General features: G+C 42.6%; 2 protein-coding genes and 1 long non-coding RNA gene across 3 annotated transcripts; all 3 read left to right on the top strand.

Moving 5' to 3' along the window:
* Positions 1 to 2,164: 2,164 nt before the first annotated feature.
* LOC120029192 (alpha-2-macroglobulin) lies at positions 2,165 to 3,626 on the top strand. Its single transcript, XM_038974486.1, has 4 exons — positions 2,165 to 2,419; positions 2,948 to 3,104; positions 3,255 to 3,307; positions 3,576 to 3,626. Exons 1-4 carry the CDS (start codon positions 2,213 to 2,215, stop codon positions 3,624 to 3,626), a joined length of 468 nt encoding a protein of 155 aa, XP_038830414.1. The 5' UTR covers positions 2,165 to 2,212.
* A 126-nt stretch (positions 3,627 to 3,752) lies between these two features.
* Positions 3,753 to 4,457, top strand: LOC120028341. The gene is made up of 3 exons (XR_005473432.1): positions 3,753 to 3,945; positions 4,101 to 4,185; positions 4,387 to 4,457. It is a non-coding gene; the product is annotated as an uncharacterized LOC120028341 (long non-coding RNA).
* Positions 4,458 to 6,266: 1,809 nt separating this feature from the next.
* LOC120029191 (alpha-2-macroglobulin-like) lies at positions 6,267 to 19,886 on the top strand. Its single transcript, XM_038974485.1, has 21 exons — positions 6,267 to 6,425; positions 7,666 to 7,815; positions 8,324 to 8,548; positions 8,683 to 8,776; positions 9,128 to 9,251; positions 9,478 to 9,769; positions 12,181 to 12,289; positions 12,869 to 12,990; positions 13,462 to 13,513; positions 13,663 to 13,746; positions 14,029 to 14,205; positions 14,719 to 14,800; positions 15,088 to 15,244; positions 15,828 to 15,894; positions 17,457 to 17,636; positions 17,711 to 17,907; positions 18,196 to 18,411; positions 18,615 to 18,730; positions 19,159 to 19,249; positions 19,474 to 19,542; positions 19,749 to 19,886. Exons 1-21 carry the CDS (start codon positions 6,297 to 6,299, stop codon positions 19,869 to 19,871), a joined length of 2,856 nt encoding a protein of 951 aa, XP_038830413.1. The 5' UTR covers positions 6,267 to 6,296; the 3' UTR covers positions 19,872 to 19,886.
* Positions 19,887 to 21,669: the final 1,783 nt, after the last annotated feature.

Raw genomic sequence — 21,669 nt, 5'->3', positions numbered from 1 at the left:
TTCTCTGAAAAAAATTGAGCATACATTATAGCTCAGTGTTTATTATTTATTTTATACAGTCTTTTTTGCTCATCTTTATCAAGGGTGCTAATACATTTCAGATGTGACTGTATTTTATGTGGATCCCAGTAAGAGTGGCTACTGCATGTGCAGCAGCTAATGGAGATCCTAGTAAACTAAACTAAATCATAATACTTCAAGACTAGCAAGCATACATATTTTCCTTAGGAAATGTCATTGTTTTAGTTTCACCATCTTCATATTATTTTTATCAGCCATGGTTGGCCTATGGAAAACTCTCTCCATGATATCCACATTATTAACTTACTCCTCTTCATTCCTGGGGGAACACGGGGCCTGATATCCACATTATAATGGCATAACGGCTGTTCACATTGACATGTGGCTAATTTCAGCACCCAGAAAGAGATGTTTAGAATAACCAGTGGTGGAAAAAGTACCCAGTTGTCATGCTTGAGTAAAAGTAAAGATACCTTAATAGAAAATGACTAGTAAAGTGAAAGTCACTCAGTAAAATACTACTTGAGTAAAAGGTTAAAAGTATTTGGTTTTAAATATACTTAACTATCAAAAGTAAATGTAATTGCTAAAATATACTTAAGTATCAAAAGTAAAAGTACAAGTATAAATGATTTCAAATTCCTTATATAAAGCAAACCAGACAGCATCATTTTCTTGTTTTTTAATTTACGGACATCATTTACAAATGAAGCATGTGTTTAGTGAGTCCGCCATATCAGAGGCAGTATGGGGATGAGCAGGTATCTTCTCTTGATAAGTGTGTGAATTAGGCAATTTTCCTGTCCTCCTAAGCATTCAAACTGTAACCTGTACTTTTTGGTGTCAGGGAAAATGTATGGTGTAAAAACACATCATTTTCTTTAGGAATGTAGTGGAGTAAAAGTACAAGTTGTCAAAAATATCAATAGTAAAGTACAGTTACCCCAAAAAACTACGTAAGTAAAAAATACTTGAGAGTATTACTTAAGTACTTTACACCACTGAGAATAGCAAGAGGCACAATCCCCCTGCATTGGAGCATACAATTGCCATTGTTTCAAATTACTCTTGTTGTTGTATATTAATCCACTAGGTTTACTGTTAGATTAGATGACAATATTTGGCTGTTGATATTACCATAGTGTTGACACAATGGGAAATAAATATGCTATTGGTTAGCTAATATGTTGCATTTTATCAGTCAAAGCAGAAAGCTGTAGGCTATGGTGGCTTTTCACATGAATAATGGCTAAATTGACAGGTGGACTAAATCGACAGGTTAGCCAGGCTACATAGGTATTTCTTCTCTCAGGTGTTCCAGCCAAAATAGCCTGAGGTGATTTCATCATCATTCTGACCATCCCATTGGTCGGGGGCTGTGACTAGTTGAGAACTTCAGCGGGAATTGGGAGGAAACGGGAGGTGGCTGCAGTGTTCCAAACAATTTGGAAGGGAGTGACACAGGAGGGTGCATTTGGGTATATATAGCACCGTTTGTGCAGCTTTCCTGACAATCTCCCTGGACGAGGAAGAGAAGGGAGCATTTCGAAGTGCGGAGGAAGACCGACTGTGTACCGAAGCTATGGCCATGGCTCTCAACTTACTTTTCTTTGTATTGATCACATCAGTGATTATACAAACCGCGACATCGAGCACCTTCAAATCGTAAGTACGCTACAAAACATTTGATGTAGAAAGCAGTAGATTAAACACACAATCAGCTATTTTTATTTACATGTCTGGCTGGATACAACTTCAAATGTAGGAATTAATTATACTCTGAATTCTGCACGCTATGCACGTGCAGGTGTAGAATAGCCAACCTGAACAATATAATTATTTTAGTTCTAAACATATTAAATATAATTTTTATATGTTCATTGCACTGATAAATTAATAGATGCTTGCAATTGTCTCTTTGTGAATAATAATACAAAAAAAGATATTGGTAAGGCCACAGGACATCACTGTTATACATACAGTACCTCTATCTCTCTGCATGTGAGGCTTTTCATTTGTTATGAGACAAAACAGAATCAATTGTGCCCTACATTGGACTCTGAGTGGGGCACATAGCCAGAGACAATTAAGGTCACTTTATCCCCAACTTTAAAAAATCAGTAGGCTACAAAGGAACTAAAGAGCTGTTTGAGTACACTGCCACTTAAGTATTATTACCACAGCTGCATTCATGCTGACTCTTTCCCCTTTTAGGATTTACCTGGTGACGGTCAGCTCGGAGGTGGTAGGAGGGACCAAAGAGAAACTTTGTGCTCAGGTCCACCAAGCCACAGAGCCTCTGTCGTTGAAGGTGACGCTGGAGATGGAGGGTGGCAGCAGCATCATTCTACTGGAGGAAGCCGTAACACAGGACTTCTATCGCTGCATCTCCTTCCAGGTCAGCTGCAACTGTGCTGCGTTCAGCAGGCTACAACATTGTGGAATGCTCTGATATAAATATTTCATGTAGAACCAACATGCCTCTCTGACATGTAAAGTATCAAGCCAGCTCTATGTATGACATTTCTAACTGCAAAGTTCCACAACGATGTGATGCGCTATAGATCAGGATCTTCTATAATACTATGGAAACTAGTACTGGTCATCCTCTACCATCATCTAAAGAACACTATTCTTACTAGACTCAAGCTAGCTACATTCATTCAACACTTCATTATTTTATTCTGAGTAGTCAATCATGTTTTGTGGAATTCAACTTGGATTACAGGCTGGGTGTTGTATGGAAAATGATCCAACCTATGAAAGGCAATAGCAGTTAACCTCAGCAGAGCGAAGTATGATTACTATATCTACCACTTAACAAAAAGCCCTCTGTTCTCAAGCTACTCAGTCAGAGAGCCATACTTTGGTTAAGGGGCTAGACAATTGTAGACAATCTAACAAGCTTCTGTTCTTCATATTGTAGGTACCCCCAGTGAAGGCTGAAAGTGTGGCCACTGTCCATGTCAGCATCAAGGGGAGGAAGGATGAGATGAGTAATAAGACCAAGATCCTTATCAAGCCTAAAAGATTCCTGACCATTTTCCAGACAGACAAACCAGTCTACAAACCTGGACAGACAGGTAGTTAGAAATCATCTTTGATGAACACTGAAATGTTTGTGTACTTTACAGTATATTTGTGAGGCCATAAGCTTGATGAAAGGTCATTACTGAAATGGTGGATGGATATACTGTACACTATATAGACAAATGTTTCTACCGTTTTTCCAGTCAAGTTCCGAATCGTCTCGCTGGATGCCAGTTTCTTGACATTCAATCAGATGGTAAGTTACTCTTTCAGTGTTGTCTGGGTGAGACAGACGGACTGTGTAGCTGGCTCGGCAAACGTGGTCAGAGTTTATTTGCTCTACTGTAACTCTGTAGATAAAGATGCCTGTACTGTAGAAACTGTTTTGGGAAGTCGTGAAACTGCTTCAAACCCATTTTTGACACGATAGTAGTTCCCTTTAGGCCTACTGTGAGAACAATTTAGGGAAATAATAAAGTTTGAGAATGTTTTGGGGGGCTGAATGTTTTGTTTCTCTTTTCTAGTATCTAACAGTGGCGCTTCAGGTGAGACTCATTCAAATCCATTGCAACTAAAAACCAAAGCTGTATATAACATGAGCAATAATAATGACATGATCTCCCTTCAAAAATATTACCTGCCAATATGTACTGTGGCATGAATTTATACAATTCCTCTCTATAACAAAAATACATTCCTTCAACCTATTATGAATCTGTATACAGGACCCAAACTCCAACCGCATTGCTCAGTGGTTGAACCAGTCAACAGTGAGTGGAATTCTGGACCTGTCCCACCCCATGTCCGCAGAGGCAACGCAAGGAAGTTATATCATCACTGCATGGAATGAGAAGGGAGAGCAAACCTCCCAAAACTTTGACATCAAAGAATATGGTGAGGAAATTGGCATGGGATAAAAAGAGAAAAGTATGGGATAAAACAAATCTGATTATTGTTTTTACATGTTGATTCCATTGTGGTCTGTGATTATGTTTTTGGTGTAGTTCAACAGACAATGAGGAAATAATATTGATATGTATTTTTTATAGTTTTACCCAAATATGAGGTCAAAGTCTATCTACCCCAAACCATCACTATTCTGGACAAACAAGCAACACTAAGAGTTTGTGGAAAGTAAGTGCATAAGATGACAGACAATAAGATGATGATGTAAACTGGGACACTTAATGGACAGAATATTAAGCCTTAATTTGGTTATTGCATAGACTGTACTTTATAGATCCTGTCCCATGTTTGCTACTTGCTCATGTTCAAAGCTGTTTCTACTTTTTTGCAACAGTTAATTTGTCTGTCTTCTGCTGACTTTATTTCTAGATACACTTATGGAAAACCAGTGGTGGGGTCTGTCACGGCGAAAGTTTGCAGAAATGTCGTTCAATATCGCTGGTTCACTGATTCTAGTAATATCTGCGAGTTGTATCTTATGAAAGTAAGTGTTTTTATTGTTACGCCAAATTCTTTGACGAAGAACACTCACTGTGGACGAAATGTTAAGGTTTTTGTCGCGAAGCTGACCTACAACTGTACTCATTCTCCCTAGACTGACAAAACTGGTTGTGCAACCCAAATTATCGACTTGACCCGGTTCCGTCTACGTGAATCTTTTGGGGACTTCGAAGTGGAGACTGAGATGGAGGAATATGGAACGGGTAGGAGAACCTTATCTTGAACGTAGATGTGTTTACATGCTGAACTGTTAACCTCTGACCATTGCCTGTGTTCTCTCCAGGGGTCATCCTTAAAGGTAGTGGCAAGGCAAGCTTCACCAATGTCATCATAACTGTCAGTTTTGAGGAGGTGCCCCAAGCATATAAACCAGGAATTGCATACGAGGGGAAGGTGAGGACAAACTATATTAACAAATGTTTTTTTTAACACTGCAGGGAAATATCTTTGAAAGAAGTTGTGCTGAATGTTAACATATCATTTGGCTCATCTAAACTAGGCATTTGATGTCTTGTATTTAATGGGAGTGTATATTTAGTATATTGAATGTCTGCAGTCATCCTGTCCTGTGTTTTCAGATCAAAGTGACCGGTCCAGACTCTAGTCCCATTCCCAATGAGCCTGTGTATCTCTTCCTACAAAACAGTGGCACATCTGAGAACTGGACTCTCACCACAGACAGCAAGGGCATTGCTTCTTTCTCTCTAGACACTTCTCTATGGAGTTCTGATTCTGTCTCTCTGTCGGTCAGTGGTCCCTCACTCATGTTTACCTCTGAATATTTAATCATATATTATTTACTGTAAATATTCAGTTTGTTCTGACTGATCATTAATTTCCTGGTGTATTCTCCGAGGTTACTACAATTTCTAATTTTGATACATTTTCTGTTTTTCTTGAACCAGGCTCGTTATCAAAAGGTTGAGAAGGATTATCCGTACGAGCAGGGTGTGCGTAGACCTTTATATACATCTGCTTACCATTTCGCATGGAAATTTTATTCCAAGAGCAAGAGCTTTGTGAATATAATGCAGGGTGAAGGGAAGTTCTCCTGTGAGAAGGATGGTATTGTTCTTGCTCACTACATCATCCAAGGGGTGGAGCTGAAAAAGGGACAGACGACCCTGGACTTCTTCTATCTGGTAAGATTAAAGGGATGTTTCACTCAAAAACTTTTCCACCACAAGATTTGGGATATTTTACTTCAGTATTTGATTGTTTTGTCTGGAAATATTTTAAGAATGGCTTGGGAAAACCATATAGTACTTGACTTCTAGTTGAATATTTCACCTTAGCTGATACACAGTAATATATCACTTTAGTAATATATTTGCTAGCAGATCTCCAGGTTTTGTCAACTCTTTCTCTGGTTGTTAATGTTGACGCTGCCACCTGGCTGTCTTATGTCCCAGGTTATATCTAGAGGCAGCATTCAGCAGCACAGCCATCTTCCTGTGGCCATTAAAGAAAGAAAAGGTAAATAAAGCGTCTTGGATTCTTCCGAATGCTTCCTGACATTTTTTCTTTAGAACTTCTCAGAACCCTACTTGATTAGAGAACATACCTCCTGGAAAAGACCTAATGGCATTAAACTGGCATGGGATATAAAGCTGTCACGACAGAATTCAATCATCCAGATTACATCTTCAGTACAAGCTCTTACTGCACAGTATATTTCATAGACTAGTCACTGAACACTATGTCCGTATTGGTGGTTTATGGTGAGCTAATGTCCATCCCATTGTCCATCTCTTATTTCAGTTAACCAAGGGCAGCTGATGCTCTCGCTGCAGCGGATGCCTGAGCTGACCCCTTTTGCCCAGGTGGTGGTGTACACCGTGTTGCCTGATGGGGAGGCAGTAGCAGACAGCCGAGACTTCCCCATTCACCTCTGCCTAAAAAACAAGGTAGGCAACTAGGCGTCTTTCACCAGCTACATGAAATGTGATCTATCGGTGCAACATGCACTACGATCAATTTCCAAAATGACTTCGCATCAGACGATGATATGAAATCCTTCAACTGCACCTTTTGGATCATCACAAATCCTTTGGATCTGTTTCTGTTTCTGGTTGTGGTCAGTTGCGTGCTCAGTAGTGGTGTAGATGAAAGTCAGTGGTTTTGGTCACTAGTTGTTGTAGTCAGGTGTTGTGTGGTTGAGGTCAGAAGATGAATGGTCGGAAGATATGTAGTTGTGGTCAGCAGTTGAGTGATCACTAGATGTGTGGTTGTGGTCAATATTTGTGTGGTTGTGATCAGTAATTGTGGTCACCCTCATTTTTTTGCCCTCTGTCTGGTGAGTACCCATAGCAATGGCTCCGTTTGGGCTGCTCCATAATGACACACAGTATAGTAGACCTCAGCATGTCACTCTGACAAACGGCTAACTTTTTTTTTATTGGTAGCAGCTATTCCTAATCTGCTCTTTCCAGTCAGAACAAAAAGTTGTATACAAGTAACTTGAGTGAGACCATTCCACACGTTTTAGTTTGAACTGCGTGTCTAGCGTAAACGGTGTAGGAGGAGTAGCATGCTGAATAAGAAAAAGTACGTTGAATATCTAAGCTGGGGCTTTTGCTGCGCAATCCCCACAGATACACTTACTCATGATATAATTCTGCCAGGTCAGCCTACTTCGCAGTTAACATTTTAATTTAGTTTTTTGGGGGGGAAATATTTCTGCCAACTCACAAGATGATCACATCAACTGGCTACACACTGAGTGGTAGGCACACATGCACACCGCACAGACCGACTGGGGTAATATTAATGGAGATGAGTTGGCAGACATTGTGTTAGGTTTGGCTTTTTAAGCCAATAGTGGCTAACCGGGGCTGGGATGTCAATGTTGCGTTGATTAGATAGTAGCTGAGAGCTTACGGTGTTTGACAGTTTGCTGTGGAACACGTGAGATTTACATGTACTTTCAGAATTTTTGGGCGAGCTACTCTAGGTGGGCTGCGACCTACAGGTCGATCACAAGCTACCAGTTGGAGACCCCTGCTCTACACAGTACAAGCATTATTATGTTATGGGCTCTGTACCAGGATGCTACTATATTTGGAATGAACCAATGCGTTGGACATGTATGCTAGTATAGATATATTTCAACATAGCTGTGATGTCTCCTGCTTTTCTCCTCTCCAGGTGTCCCTGAAGTTCTCGTCCCTCCAGGAGTTGCCATGGGAGAAGACCTCTCTGAGCCTCCAGGCCCACCCAGGGTCTCTGTGTTCTCTCAGGGCCATCGACCAGAGTGTGCTGCTGCTGCAGCCTGAACAGGAGCTCAGCCTAGACTCTGTACGTTCTCCATGGTCCTGCATCCCAAATGGCTCTATGTAGTGCACTACTCTTAACCAGGGCCTCATTGTGGTCAGTGCACTATAGAGGGAATAGGGTGCCATTTGGGACAAGACACAGCCCGTCACATTAACTAACTAACCATTGACTCACCACACTAAGCTGAAGCCTAACCATGATCACACCACCTTTGGCATTGTTTTTGTTCACCCATGTTTTTCAAGATAGGATTTGGCTCATTGTCAGCTTCCTCTAACCATGTATTAACCACTGTCTGATACTTAAAGTTTAGAAGTTTCAACTTGTGGGACTATTTCGTTGGTTCTGTTGTACCACTAAATCGAGTGCAGATCAAGTATTGGCTATTTGAATTTAACCCAGGTGTTATCCTATGCACTGACATTGTCCTGACTATGTACTGACCCTAAAACCTCTGACCACGCTCTGACTGTCAAGATGCTGCGGATTATAAAGTCAGTATTACTAGAGGTATATTACTTCTCCGCAGGTCTTCAGTCAGCTGCCTGTTCAGAAGTTGTCTGGATATTCATACAGGGTAGCAGACCCCTACCCATGCCTTCGATATCCTCCAAGATTTGAAGAGGAGATGATGAGGATGCGCCTTCCACCCGTACCAAAACTGGTCGATGAGTTGGTTGTACCTGATTGGGGGAAACGCTCATTCTGGTTTGGCCCCAGCGACGACAAAAACGATGTCTACAGCATCTTTAAAGTATGAGACTCAAATAAGTTTGTCTGTTTTGAATATGGAAAATGTATAAATTAATAGTAAGTATATACAAGACTGCTGAAATGGCGTCTTTGTAAAGTAGACACTCAATTAATTAATTGTACTTTTCATTTTAGGAAGTTGGAATCAAGATCCTGACCAACTCTGATGTGAAAAAACCTTACGACTGCAAGACTACCTATGCAATGAAACATAATGTTATGATGGAAGGTATTGTATAGAGTCATTGAATGCTGGTCACCTCATTCTGTTTATATACTGTTTAATCACTGTATGATAATACTGTTCTCGACATGGCTCATCCTAATATAGCTACTACTGTACATTTTTTATTTCCCAAATTATATTCTGTCTATCCACACCATTTATATTCCCACTAATATCTACTTGGATTGTTAGTTCTTAACCTTTTATTTGTATTGTTGGAGCTAGTAATGCCAGCATTTCACTGCACCTGCCAAAATGCCTGCAAATCTGTATGTGACCAATAAACTTTGATTTGATATGTTTATGTATAAACCTTTCTAGTCAACCTAATGAAGGATTTGTTTCTATTTACAGCTCGTCCCATGAACATGATGCCAAATGAGGAGAGTGCACCAACCCCTGGAGCCTCTGGCGGGCCTAAGGAGACCGTCCGCACGTACTTCCCTGAGACCTGGATCTGGGACCTGGTTCCTGTGGGGTAAGCTTTGTGACAGACGCCATATTTGTAGTCCAACACATCCCTTTCCATGGGGTGCTGGGCTGACAATGCCTACTAATATGGCAATACTGAAACCACAGGCATGTCTTTGTCCTAGGGGTCGATATAAAAAAATCACCTAGTCCGCTATTGAATTGACCATGTTATATGTTCTAATGTTAATATACATTTTGTGTTTTTATTGCGCCCTTTTCACCACTACCAGACATACAGGAAAGGTGAATGTTGAGAAGACTGTCCCTGACACCATCACTAAGTGGGCTGCAGGGGCGTTCTGTACTTCCCCAGTGGGTTTTGGCCTGGCTCCCAACACTGGCCTCACTGCCTTCCAACCCTTCTTTGTGAGCCTGACGCTGCCCTACTCTGTCATCCGGGGGGAGGTGTTCACACTCAAGGCCACAGTGTTCAACTACCTCTCCAAGTGTATCATGGTAAGCCCTCCCAGTGTTGTCTCTTTCTTTACCTCTCCAGTCCCACTTCATTTGGGTAGACCAGGGGTAGGCAACTAGATTCAGCTGCAGGCCAATTTGTGTTGGAGCAAATGATTAGGGGGGGGGCCTGATGATGATAATCTAACAGCATCGACTCTGGGATGCTGGCCTTCTAGGCAGAGTTCCTCTGTCCAGTGTCTGTTCTTTTGCCCATCTTAATCTGTTATTTTATTGGCTGAGTCTGATGGCTTTTTCTTTGCAACTCTGCCTAGAAGGCCAGCATCCCGGAGTCGCCTCTTCACTGTTGACGTTGAGACTGGTGTTTTGCGGGTACTATTTAATGAAGCTGCCAGTTGAGGACTTGTGAGGTGTCTTTCTCAAACTCGACACACTAATGTACTTGTCTTCTTGCTCAGTTGTGCACCGGGGCCTCCCACTCCTCGTTCTATTCTGGTTAGAGCCAGTTTGTGCTGTTCTGTGAAGGGAGTAGTACACAGTGTTGTATGAGATCTTCAGTTTCTTGACAATTTCTCCTATTGAATAGCCTTCAGTTCTCAGAACAAGAATAGACTGACGAGTTTCAGAACGAGTTTCTTTGTTTCTGCCTGTAATCAAACCCACCAATTCTGATTCTCTAAAGGCCAGTTTTATTAGCACAGTTTTCAGCTGTGCTAACATAATTGCAAAAGGGTTTACTAATGATCAATTAGCCTTTTAAAATTATAAACTTGGATTAGCTAACACAACGTGCCATTGGAACACAGGAGTGATGGTTGCCGGTAATGGGCCGATGTAAATATTCCATTAAAAAATCAGCCGTTTCCAGCTACAATGGTCATTTACAACATTAACAATGTCTACACTGTATTGCTGATCAATTTGATATTTGAATGGACAAAATGTGCTCTTTCAAAAACAATGACATTTCTAAGTGACCCCAAACCTTTGAACGGCAGTGTACGGTACCAATCAAAAGTTTGGACACCTACTAATTCCAGGTTTTTTTATTTTACAATTTTGTACATTGTATAATAGTGATGACATCTCAACTATGAAATAACACATGGAATCATGTAGTAACCAAAAATGTGTTAAACAAATCAAAATAGATTTTGTATTTGAGATTCTTCAAAGTAGCTACCTGTTGCCTTGACAGCTTTGCACACTCTTGGCTTTCTCTCAACCAGCTTCATGAGGTAGTGACCTGGAATGCTTTTCAATTACCAGGTGTGACTTGTTAATTTGTGGAATTTCTTTCCTCTAATGCATTTGATAGCCCTATTTGGTGAAAGACCAAGTCCATATTATGGCAAGAACAGCTCAAATAAGCAATGAGAAACAAGTCTGAAAGTTTCTTCATGTCTTAAAGGAATGACAAAGTTGACATTTTCTGTTTTGACTGACCTTCAAGTGCAGTTGCAAAAACCATCAAGCGCTATGATAACTGGCTCTCATGAGGACCGCCACAGGAAAGGAAGACCCAGACTTACCTCTGCTGCAGAAGATAAGTTTATTAGTTATCAGCCTCAGGAATTGCAGCCCAAATAAAGCTTCAGAGTTCAAGTAACAGACACATCTCAACATCACCTATTCAGAGGAGACTGTGTGAATCAGGCCTTCATGGTCAAATTGCTGCAAAGAAACCACTACTAAAGGACACCAATAAGAAGAGACTTGGCCAAGAAAAACAAGCAATGGACATTAGACCAGTAGTCTGTCCCTGACTCCAAATTTGAGATGTTTGGTTCCAACCGCCATGTCTTTGTGAGACGCAGAGTAGGTGAACGGATCTCCGCATGTGTGGTTCCCACCGGGAAGCATTGTGGTGTGGGGGTGCTTTGCTGGTGACACTGATTTATTTACAATTCAAGGCACACTTAACCAGCATGGCTACCACAGCATTCTGCAGCGATACGCCGTAACATCTGGTTTGCACTTAAAGGGATGATTTGTTTTTCAACCGGACAATGACTCAAAACACACCTCCAGGCTGTAAGGGCTGTTTGAGCAAGGAGAGCAATGGTGTACTGCGTCAGGTGACCTTACCTCAACCCAATTGAGATGTTTTGGGTTGAGTTGGACCGCAGAGTGAAGGAAAAGCAGCCAACGAGTGCTCAGCATATGTGGGAACTCCTTCAAGACTGTTGGATAACATTACTCATGAAGCTGGTTGAGGGAATGCCACGAGTGTGCAAAGCTCTCAAGGCAAAGGGTGGCTACTTTGAAGAATATAAAATATATTTTAACAATTTTTTTTGGTTGTCATAGTTATGATGTCGTCACTATTCTACAATGTAGAACATATAAAGATACCCTTGAATTAGTTATTTTTGCTAAACTTTGGGGGAACAAATCACTCACGGGACGGTTTTGGCCCACGAGCTGCCTGTTGCCGACAATCTATAGACGTTTTTGAGAAATCTAGTAAAGAGTTGCAATTGACCCCATGTGTTTCTCTTAGGTGAAGGTAACTCTAGCTGAGTCGAACCAGTTCACAGCCAGGCCATGTGAAGGCTGCCAGTACACACTGTGTCTGTGCTGAAGAGAGCAGGACCTTCAAGTGGACCCTCGCCCCAACTGCTTTAGGTGAGCCATACAGTACTCTCTGTCAATCTATCACAAGGCTCTTGCAATAGACTCCACAGTTACTCCCTACACCTAGGCTCTTGCCCCCTAACCCTTTGTTTGCAGATCGGTAAGGTGTTAGAAATATGGTAGAAGCTCCACTGCACTGCTTATACCATCCACACCTTTCAAATATGCAAATAGTGAAGGGTTAGGGCCAGAGGGGTAGGGAGTGATTTGGAAGCAGTGATGCTCCTGTAAGACAGGGTTGTTGACTTCACACAGCTCTCGTTAGACTGAAATTTATGTAAATGAAATTATTTATATGATACACAAATTCCTTGAATATATGACATGCTCAAAGATAACCCTCGGGGGTTATAACCCTCGGGTTATCTGTGGCTATCAGAGAAATGGTGGGAGGGAACAAGGGGGAGAGGAAATGAGGGATGGAACAAAGGAGGGAACAGTTGAGCCAGGGTACATGAGTGACAGAGGCTGGAGGTGGAGTGGTTAAGGGTGCGCAAGCTGATGGAAGGGCAGGTTGATGGGTGACTGGTCTAGACTAGAATGTTAATGTCTCCCTGGACTGAACTATAGGGGAGGTGAGCGTGAAAGTGAGCGCCGAGGCGTTGACAACTAAGAAGTTCTGCGGCAACGAGGTGGCCACGGTGCCAGGGAAAGGACGCATTGACACCGTTGTGCAAACACTGCTGGTGGAGGTGAGTGTCTGTCCTGCATAGCAAGTCAACTGTTTTTCTCCCACATTAATTATAAAGAGATCCGGGTGTTCAGTAACACTAGGGCAAGGGTGAATACAGTAGAATTTATATCCCCTGCTATTGTATGTTGCATATTTTTATGCGAGGAGACCAACGAGGTTTGGTGTTTCAAGCCCAAGTGCAGTTAGACTCCGGCCCATGCATAATAAATTGAAAATGTGTATATATATTTTTAATAAAGAATTACTTGGTGCATATCTTTTACATTTTTAGATTAAGCTGTATAGCTGGACCTACATAACAGATGGTCTGGGACATAGACTTATCTTAAAATTGGTCTACGTTTCAGGTCTAAAACATTTGAGTGAAATGTACCTTTAAGTGGTTACCATATAAATTCTATGGCAGAATTTACTTGTCATTACACTTTTTAAAATTAAAATTTTGGTGCTGTTTCACTTTCTCTGTCAGGCCGAGGGAACCCAGGAGACGGTCAGCCACAACGCTCTGCTCTGCCCTGCAGGTAATCTCCTGACCTCTATCAGTCATACTTTCTCATAACTACCCTGACGATTAAGTTGACGTGCATTTGTTGTAGTTTAGATGACAGATACTTTTTAATTGGTTCTCAAGTCACTCAGTCTGTCTCGTTTATCTGTCTCGCGTCACCAGAGGGCCCAGTGGAGAAGGACATCTCTCTGAAGCTGCCTGAGGTGTTTGTGGAGGGCTCTGCCAAGGCCTCTCTCTCAGTACTGGGTGAGAATTCTTCATCTGTTTTGCTGAGTTTTCACACCTAATTATTTTAAGTTTCATAACATTTTCAGGATATGTTTTCCATTTTGGTGCAGATGAAGTGTAGGCAAGGATTTTTCATCCCTCTATTCATGGATGTGGATTTCCACCTGCAGATCTATGATTGCCTTAAGGTTATGGCTGATCAGGATAAGCATTGGTTATTTTTAGGGTTAAGGTAAGAAATGGGGCTCTGCTGGTCAACTATCCACTGCGATTGTCTCAATGGTTGGTCTCTTTCACCAGGTGACCTGATGGGTCGGGCCATAAAGAACCTGGACAGCCTGTTGCAGATGCCCTATGGCTGTGGAGAGCAGAACATGGTGCTGTTTGCTCCCAACATCTACATCCTCAACTACCTGCAGAGCACCCGGCAGCTCACCATGGAGATCCAGACCAGGGCCACGGGCTTCCTAGACAGTGGTGAGTGAACTGGGTCCAGTTCAGTAAGGCACAACAAATCAAACAATTATTATCAGACATGTTCAGTTACAGCCTAAAAATAACAATCTTCCTACTGGACACAACCCTTGTGAAATGGACTGCAATGTTTAATGGCATACATAGCATGCCCTGGTATATGACAATATTTGTAGTAAGCCTTGTACTTTTTAAATGAGTTGTCTGATCCTGTGTGCATCTCTGACTAGCAACAACCTGTTGTATATATTTGGCTAATTGCCTATAATTTCCACCTTTTGTCTATTCCATTTGCACAACAGCATGTGAAATTTATTGTCAATCAGTGTTGCTTCCTAAGTGGACAGTTTGATTTCACAGAAGTGTGATTGACTTGGAGTTACATTGTGTTGTTTAAGTGTTCCCTTTATTTTTTTGAGCAGTGTATTTGGCTCTGAACCAGTTAACGTCACCTTCCACATGCAGTACAAGTCCCTAGAAGGAGTGTCTTTGTTCATTTGGCCATTTGTGTTGCAGGCTACCAGAGAGAGCTCAACTACAAGCATGACGATGGCTCCTACAGTGCCTTTGGGAAGAGCGATGAGTCTGGAAACACGTGGTCAGTTCAATTGTCCACACAGTCATAATACCTTCTCTTAGATGATTCCTCAATTTACATTTGTTTGTTATGAAAATTACATTAGTTTAAAGGGGGTTGCAGTATGTAATCAAGGTAGGAATGTGATGGTCTCAAACCATACTAGTATGTGCTATGGCAAATATAGAGTTGGCTTCAGCACATACAGTATGGCTACTGTTATCTAGAGTCTATGATCCATAGTTTAGGCAAGGCTCACGACATCTAGTCCGTGTAACTCCAGTGACATCTGACCTGTGTTCTCTCAGGCTCACCTCCTTTGTGCTGAAGTCCTTTGGAGGGGCCAAGCCCTACATCTTTGTGGACCCCGCCCACATTGCCCAGGCCAAGGCCTGGTTGGCCAGTCACCAGCAGACGGATGGCTGCATCGCGTCAGTGGGGAAACTCTTCCATAACGGCATGAAGGTAAAGGGGGGTCAGAGCTCAGTGGGTAATAAGAGGAGTATTATACTGCAGCCACCAAATGTGACAAGGTAACGTTAAGGGCAGAGATTCAGCAGGAGGTTCTGGTGCAAGTGTCCCATTTCTATTTAGAGTGCAATGGTGGAGTCTGCATAAAATCCTAGATAACTAGCAAACAAAAGACTTGATAATAATACGTAGTCTAACATCAAATATGAATTACTTTACATACTTCATATTGCACTGACATGTAGGATAATGTACTGTTCAGCAGGACCTTAGAACCCCACGTGTGCCCTAAAGGAGCACATACTGAGCACAACAAGAATCCCAAGCATGTTTTAGCCAGTCCTGAGAACATACCACCTCCCTAAAGGGACCTCAGTCTGACTGACTAGTCCCGACAGCTTTTGCATCTCCAAAACAGTACTCTTAAAATTATTACCCACCTGTTCTTTATCTTTGCACCATTATCATTTGAATGTTTTAAACACTGCAATGATTTTACCTGACATCAGTGACTTTGAAACTGTGTAACACCTTGGGAGTACTGTATGAAGTTTACTGGCATCCTTTGTTGTCATAGGGAGGGGTCGGGGATCAAGTGTCGCTCACTGCCTACATCAACGCTGGAGCTGGATGGCAACACTTCTGTGAGTTATCACCTCTTTCCATATCCAAGTATTTAAAAAAAAATATTATTGATAAACAAGGTGGTCCACACGGCCTTAGTGGATATTTCTGCTTAGCCGTCCAACTACTTCACACAATTTTAAATAAGACGATATCACCCACAACGCCTCACTTGCCATGTATTCGAATTTGTTAAACAACATCCCAATATACAGTTCCTTCTGGAAAAGTATTCAGACCCCTTGATTTTTGTTACGTTAGCCTTATACCATTTTTAAAATCCTCAGCAATCTATACACATGACAAAGCAAGAACCGGTTTGTAGAAATGTTTGCACATGTATTGAAAATAAAACAGATTCCTCAGATCTTCTGCAATGAGATTGAGCTCAGGTGCATCCTGTTTCCACTGATCATCCTTGAGGTGTTTATACAAGTTGATTGGAGTCCACTTGTGGTAAATTCAATTGATTGGACTTGATTTGGAAAGGCACACACCTGTCTATATAAGGTCCCACAGTTGACAGTGAATGCCAGAGCAAAAACCAAGCCATGAGGTTGAAGGAATTGTCCGTTGAGCTCCGAGACAGATTGTCGAGGCACAGATCTGGGGAAGGGTACCAACATTTCTGCAGCATTGAAGGTCCCCAAGAACACAGTGGCTGCCATCATTCTTAAATGGAAAAAGTTTGGAACCACCAAGTCTCTTCCTAGAACCGGCCGGCCAAACTGAGAAATCGGGGGAGATGGGCCTTGGTCAGAGGTGACCAAGATCCTGACGGTCAGTCTGACAGAGCTCTGGAGTTCCTCTGTGGAGATGGGAGAACCTTCCAGAAGGAAAACCATCTCTGCAGCACTCCACCAATCAGGCCTTTATGGTAGAGTGCCAGGCGGAAGCCACTCCTCCAGTAAAAGGCACATGACAGCCCACTTGGGGTTTGCCAAAAGGCACCTAAAGACTCTCAGACCATGAGAAACAAGATTCTCTGGTCTGATGAAACCAAGATGGCATTCAGGCCAAAGAATTCAAAGGGCCATGTCTGGAGGAAACCTGGCAACATCCCTACGGTGAAGCATGGTGGCGGTGGCAGCATGCTGTGGGGGTGTTTTTCAGTAGCAGGGACTGGGAGACTAGTCAGGATCAAGGCAAAGATGAACGGCGCAAAGTACAGAGGTCCTTGATGAAAACCTGCTCCAGAGCGCTCAGGACCCCTGACTGTTTTGCCTCTGGAGAGACCTGAAAATAGCTGTGCAGAAACGCTCCCCATCTAACATGACAGAGCTTGAGAGGATCTGCAGAGAAGAATGGGAGAAAATCCATAATGTTTTTGTCCCATTCTTCTCTGCAGCTCCTCAAGCTCTGTCACTGTACACAGTATATACACTAGTTTATTTATATTGCTAACATTATTCGGTACTCATACCCGTATTAACCTGAGAAAAGGTCTGGGTGTTCATTAGGGAGCGCAATGGAAAAGCCAAGAACATTTTGCAACAATGTGCATGTTTCTTATTGAAACTGGGAGGGAATATCTGGATCAGTGTTCCTCTGCTTGGTGCCTAATAAACACAATCCTGTTGTATGTGGGTGTGTCAGGACCCCATGGTGGAGAAGAGTCTGACGTGTCTGAAGGCAGCAGTGTCTGACCAGCTGGAGAACACCTACACCATGGCCCTGCTGTCCTACACCTTCACCCTGGCCCAAAACCAGGACATGAGGGCCAAGCTCATCGCCCACCTGGACAAGATAGCTGCTACCTCAGGTATGTCTTGTCTCTTGGTGAAAATGTCTCTACCTTTCTGACTGCTGGGAAACTGACAATGAAAATTCCCACAGGTGGCAATTGTCACTGGGAGAGAGCAGAGGCTTCAGGGACGAAGACTGACTCTCTGGAGGTGGAGATGACATCCTATGTGCTGCTGGCGCTGCTCTCCGGTCCCACCATGCCAGGCTTTGGGCTGGACTACTCCATTGGCATCGTCCGCTGGCTGGCCCAACAGCAGAACCCCTACGGAGGCTTTGCCTCCACACAGGTACTTTGTTGGTCTGGTAGACTTTCATTCACTCTAGCACCTCATCTGCCTGTCGATCCTACTGTTAGTACATGTCCAAACATGGATCACACCAAATCCTTATTTGTATATGAAATGTAGCAAATTGGACATTGTATTAAAGCCTTACAATCATTTCATAACACAACACATGGATTTCCTTGAATTGTGCTTAATTTTATTGATTCTCTCCATCCATACCCAAACTATAGTTGATCCAGATTTGATTTTGCAACAGTACTTTTCTCCCCCCCTCCCCACTGTCACCAGGACACAGTAGTAGCACTGCAGGCCCTGGCCAAGTACGGTGCTGCCACCTTCAGTCCAGAGGGCGCCAGTACAGTCAGTGTGAACTCGGCCGGAGGCCTGAAGATGGAGTTCACTGTGAATCAGAACAACAGGCTGCTCTATCAGGAGGAGCAGCTGAGGGAGGTCCGTGGAGACTACAACATCAAGGCACAGGGCAAGAGCTGCGTGTTTGTGCAGGTCAGGCTCCAGTCATTTTCCTTTGCTGCCTCTCAGTACTGCATGTACTGAGTATCTGGTTTGTGTTCAGTAGAGCACACTGTTGCACAAAAACTAACTTTTCAACCCTAGAATTTCAGCATTAATGGAAATGCATGTGTGCTACTGTACATTGGAATGTCTGTTGATTTCATGCATCTCAATAGTATTGTCTGTCTTTTCAGATCGCCATGCACTACAATATTCCCCCTCCTGACTTCTCTGTTTTCAACATCTCAACACAGACGCTTGGGAAATGTGACGGCACCAAGAAATCTCTGATAGTGTCTGTGGCTGTCAGGTACAGTGGTATTCCTTTTACCCTTGAAATAGCAGCTGAAAAAAATGACGACCATCAGTGTGTAGATGCATTTTAAAAGGCATCTTTAATGCTGCACAACTTTTTGGGCGACCTGACAATTCATGTGGAAATATGAGTTATAGATCTATCATCCTCATTGACTGCAAGTCTAAAATATTAGATCTCTTTTTATGCTTCCCATTCTTAAGTATCGTTTTTGCATCTTACTTTTGGTTTTGAACAGCATAAAATAAATGTTTGGTTACTGAAAATATATTTCAAAGCGGTTTAGATGGTACAATGATTTTCTTGCTTGTTTTGTCATTAACTAGTAGAATTTTAGCAATCAGGAAATGGTGGAGTGATTTCTGCATATTTGCACCTTTAAGATAATATCCATCCTTCATCTGACTCTGTGTGACTGACAGGTACAATGGTCGGCGAGTGGAGACCAACATGGTGATCATCAATGTCAAGCTTCTCTCCGGCTTCGTCCTGGACAAGTCCTCCCTCGGGCCTGTGAGTCAATAAGAGAACCTCAGTTAATCAGGGCCAGGAGTTTTACCAGTTTGGGGAACACTCCTGGCCCTAGGTATAATCCCCTTGAGGATTAGTTAATGTATAAAATGATAATGGCATCTGTTCTAATTGTAAGTATTATCGTTTTGTCAATGCCAGTAGTTGTCCTTTGAATGTATCAGTTGTACTATGACACAATCTTATCCTGTGTTCTGTTCTTCCAGTTGAAAAATGACCCCACTGTCAAACGTGTTGACCTGGAGGAAGGACATGTCATCATCTACCTAGATGGGGTAGGAACATGACTGTTGCATCTAAACGGGGCTGTCTTTATCGGTTACAGAACTTAGTTGGATGTGGTCTCATTTGCATCTACACACTGGATTTAACTTGAACAGTAACATCAAAGTAAGACCGTAGTGGATGTTTTATACAGTAACACTATGTGAATCTATAACATTGAACTGCAATGTCAAATGTATTATTCCTTTTCTTCCAGCTCAAGCAGAAGGAAACGAAGACGTACAGCCTGGCCATAGAGGAGGATGTGCCTGTGAGGAATCTGAAACCAGCTGTGGTGAAAGTGTGTGACTACTACCAGACAAGTAAGAATTCCATCTAACAGTGAAATGTGTAGGGTTGCCAAGAACTTTAAATAAATTCTGTGGTTTTCCCAAAATCCCGACTGGCGGATTCACAGAAAAGGGAGAATAAGCAGGATATCCATTATCCTCCAACCAGGATTTATGGAATACCAGGGTATTTAAGTTTCCTGAAATGCTGCAACCTTAAAAGTGATTTCATTTGCAGAAAACATTGTGCTCCCCAAGGGTTATCATGAAAAACTGATACTCTTTCTCAAATGGAAAAAGATAAACACTCAACTAGATATTAGACCGTGTCAAACTCATTCGAGTGGGAGTTTTTACTCCTCCCTTGTAAATGTTTGATTGAATTAAGGTCACTGATTAGTAAGGAACTCCCCTCACCTGGTTGTCTAGGACTTAATTGAGAGAAAGAAAAAAAAATCCAGCAGAGGCGGCCCTCCATTAAATGAGTGACACCCCTTGGATGTGACCTTAAGTGTCAACTTGTTAGCTTTTACCAAAAGTGCACCGTGTGATGTAATGTATAAACTCATCAAAAAAAAGTCCCCTCACTGTCAACTGCATTTGTTTTCAGCAAACTTAACATGTTTAAATATTTGTATGAACAACTAAGGCGTTACCCCACTTTTCCACCAAGGCACCTGCAAGTTCCCGGACACTTCTGGGGGGAATGGCCCTAGCCTTCACCCTTCGATCCAACAGGTCCTCAATGGGATTGAGATCTGGGCTTTTCGCTGGCCATGGTAGAACACTGACATTCCTGTGTTGCAGGAAATCACGCACAGAACGAGCAGTATGGCATTGTCATGCTGGAGGGTCATGTCAGGATGAGCCTGCAGGAAGGGTACCACATGAGGGAGGAGGCTGTCTTCCCTGTAACGCACAGCGTTGTTGAGAGAGCTTGTCATTGCAGGCAATGTCCGATAATGCTGTGACCCACCGCCCCCAGACCACGACGGACCCTCCAAATCGATCCTGCTCAAGAGTACAGGCCTTGGCGTAACGCTCATTCTTTTGACGATAAATGCGAATCCGACCATCACCCCTGGTGAGACAGAACCGCTACTTGTCAGTGAAGAGCACTTTTTGCCAGTCCTGGCTGGTCCAGCGATGGTTTGCGCCCATAGGCGACGTTGCCAGTGATGTCTGACGACCTGCCTTACAACAGGCCTACAAGACCTCAGTTCAGCCTGTCTGAGCACTGATGGAGGGATTGTGCGTTGCTGGTGTAACTTGGGCAGTTGTTGCCATCCTGTGCAGGTGTTACACGTGGTGTGCCACTGTGGATGATCAGCTGTCCGTCCTGTCTCCCTGTAGTGCTGTCTTACAGTACGGACATTGCAATTTATTGCCCTGGCCACATCTGCAGTCCTCATGCCTCCTTGCAGCATGCCTAAGGCACGTTCACGCAGAGGAGCAGGGACCTTGGGCATCTTTCTTTGGTCTTTTTCAGTCAGTAGAAAGGCCTCTTTTGTGTCCTAAGTTTTCATAACTGTGACCTTAATTGCCTACCGTCTGTAAACTGTTAGTGCCTTAACGACTGTTCCACAGGTTACGAATTATCTTTGAAAGACAGGGTCCTGAAAAAAGGACGTTATTTTTTTGCTGAGTTTATATGCCTTGTTAGGGAGATTAAGTATCATACATAAGGTGTTATGTAGTCAAAAAATGTGTTATTGCTGACAACACTGTGTTTATGCGATGACACATCTTCACTATTTACTTTAAAGTGACAGAATAAGGGCCATAAATACTCAAGTGTACATCATCAGAAACATTCAACTCCAATTCCACTTAACTACATAATGATAT

The sequence above is a fragment of the Salvelinus namaycush genome, chromosome 34, assembly GCF_016432855.1.
Source record: "Salvelinus namaycush isolate Seneca chromosome 34, SaNama_1.0, whole genome shotgun sequence".
NCBI classification, from domain to species: domain Eukaryota; kingdom Metazoa; phylum Chordata; class Actinopteri; order Salmoniformes; family Salmonidae; genus Salvelinus; species Salvelinus namaycush.
This window is presented reverse-complemented; position numbering and strand designations above follow the sequence as displayed.

Excerpts from the sequence above, each read along its gene's own strand:
- LOC120029192 (XM_038974486.1), top strand. The coding sequence starts at position 2,213 with ATGCTGACTCTTTCCCCTTTTAGGATTTACCTGGTGACGGTCAGCTCG. Across the intron at positions 2,420-2,947 it reads ATCGCTGCATCTCCTTCCAG|GTACCCCCAGTGAAGGCTGA; the intron begins GTCAGCTGCAAC and ends TTCATATTGTAG. Across the intron at positions 3,308-3,575 it reads TCTTGACATTCAATCAGATG|TATCTAACAGTGGCGCTTCA; the intron begins GTAAGTTACTCT and ends TCTCTTTTCTAG.
- LOC120029191 (XM_038974485.1), top strand. The coding sequence starts at position 6,297 with ATGCTCTCGCTGCAGCGGATGCCTGAGCTGACCCCTTTTGCCCAGGTG. Across the intron at positions 7,816-8,323 it reads AGGAGCTCAGCCTAGACTCT|GTCTTCAGTCAGCTGCCTGT; the intron begins GTACGTTCTCCA and ends ACTTCTCCGCAG. Across the intron at positions 13,747-14,028 it reads GGCCTCTCTCTCAGTACTGG|GTGACCTGATGGGTCGGGCC; the intron begins GTGAGAATTCTT and ends CTCTTTCACCAG.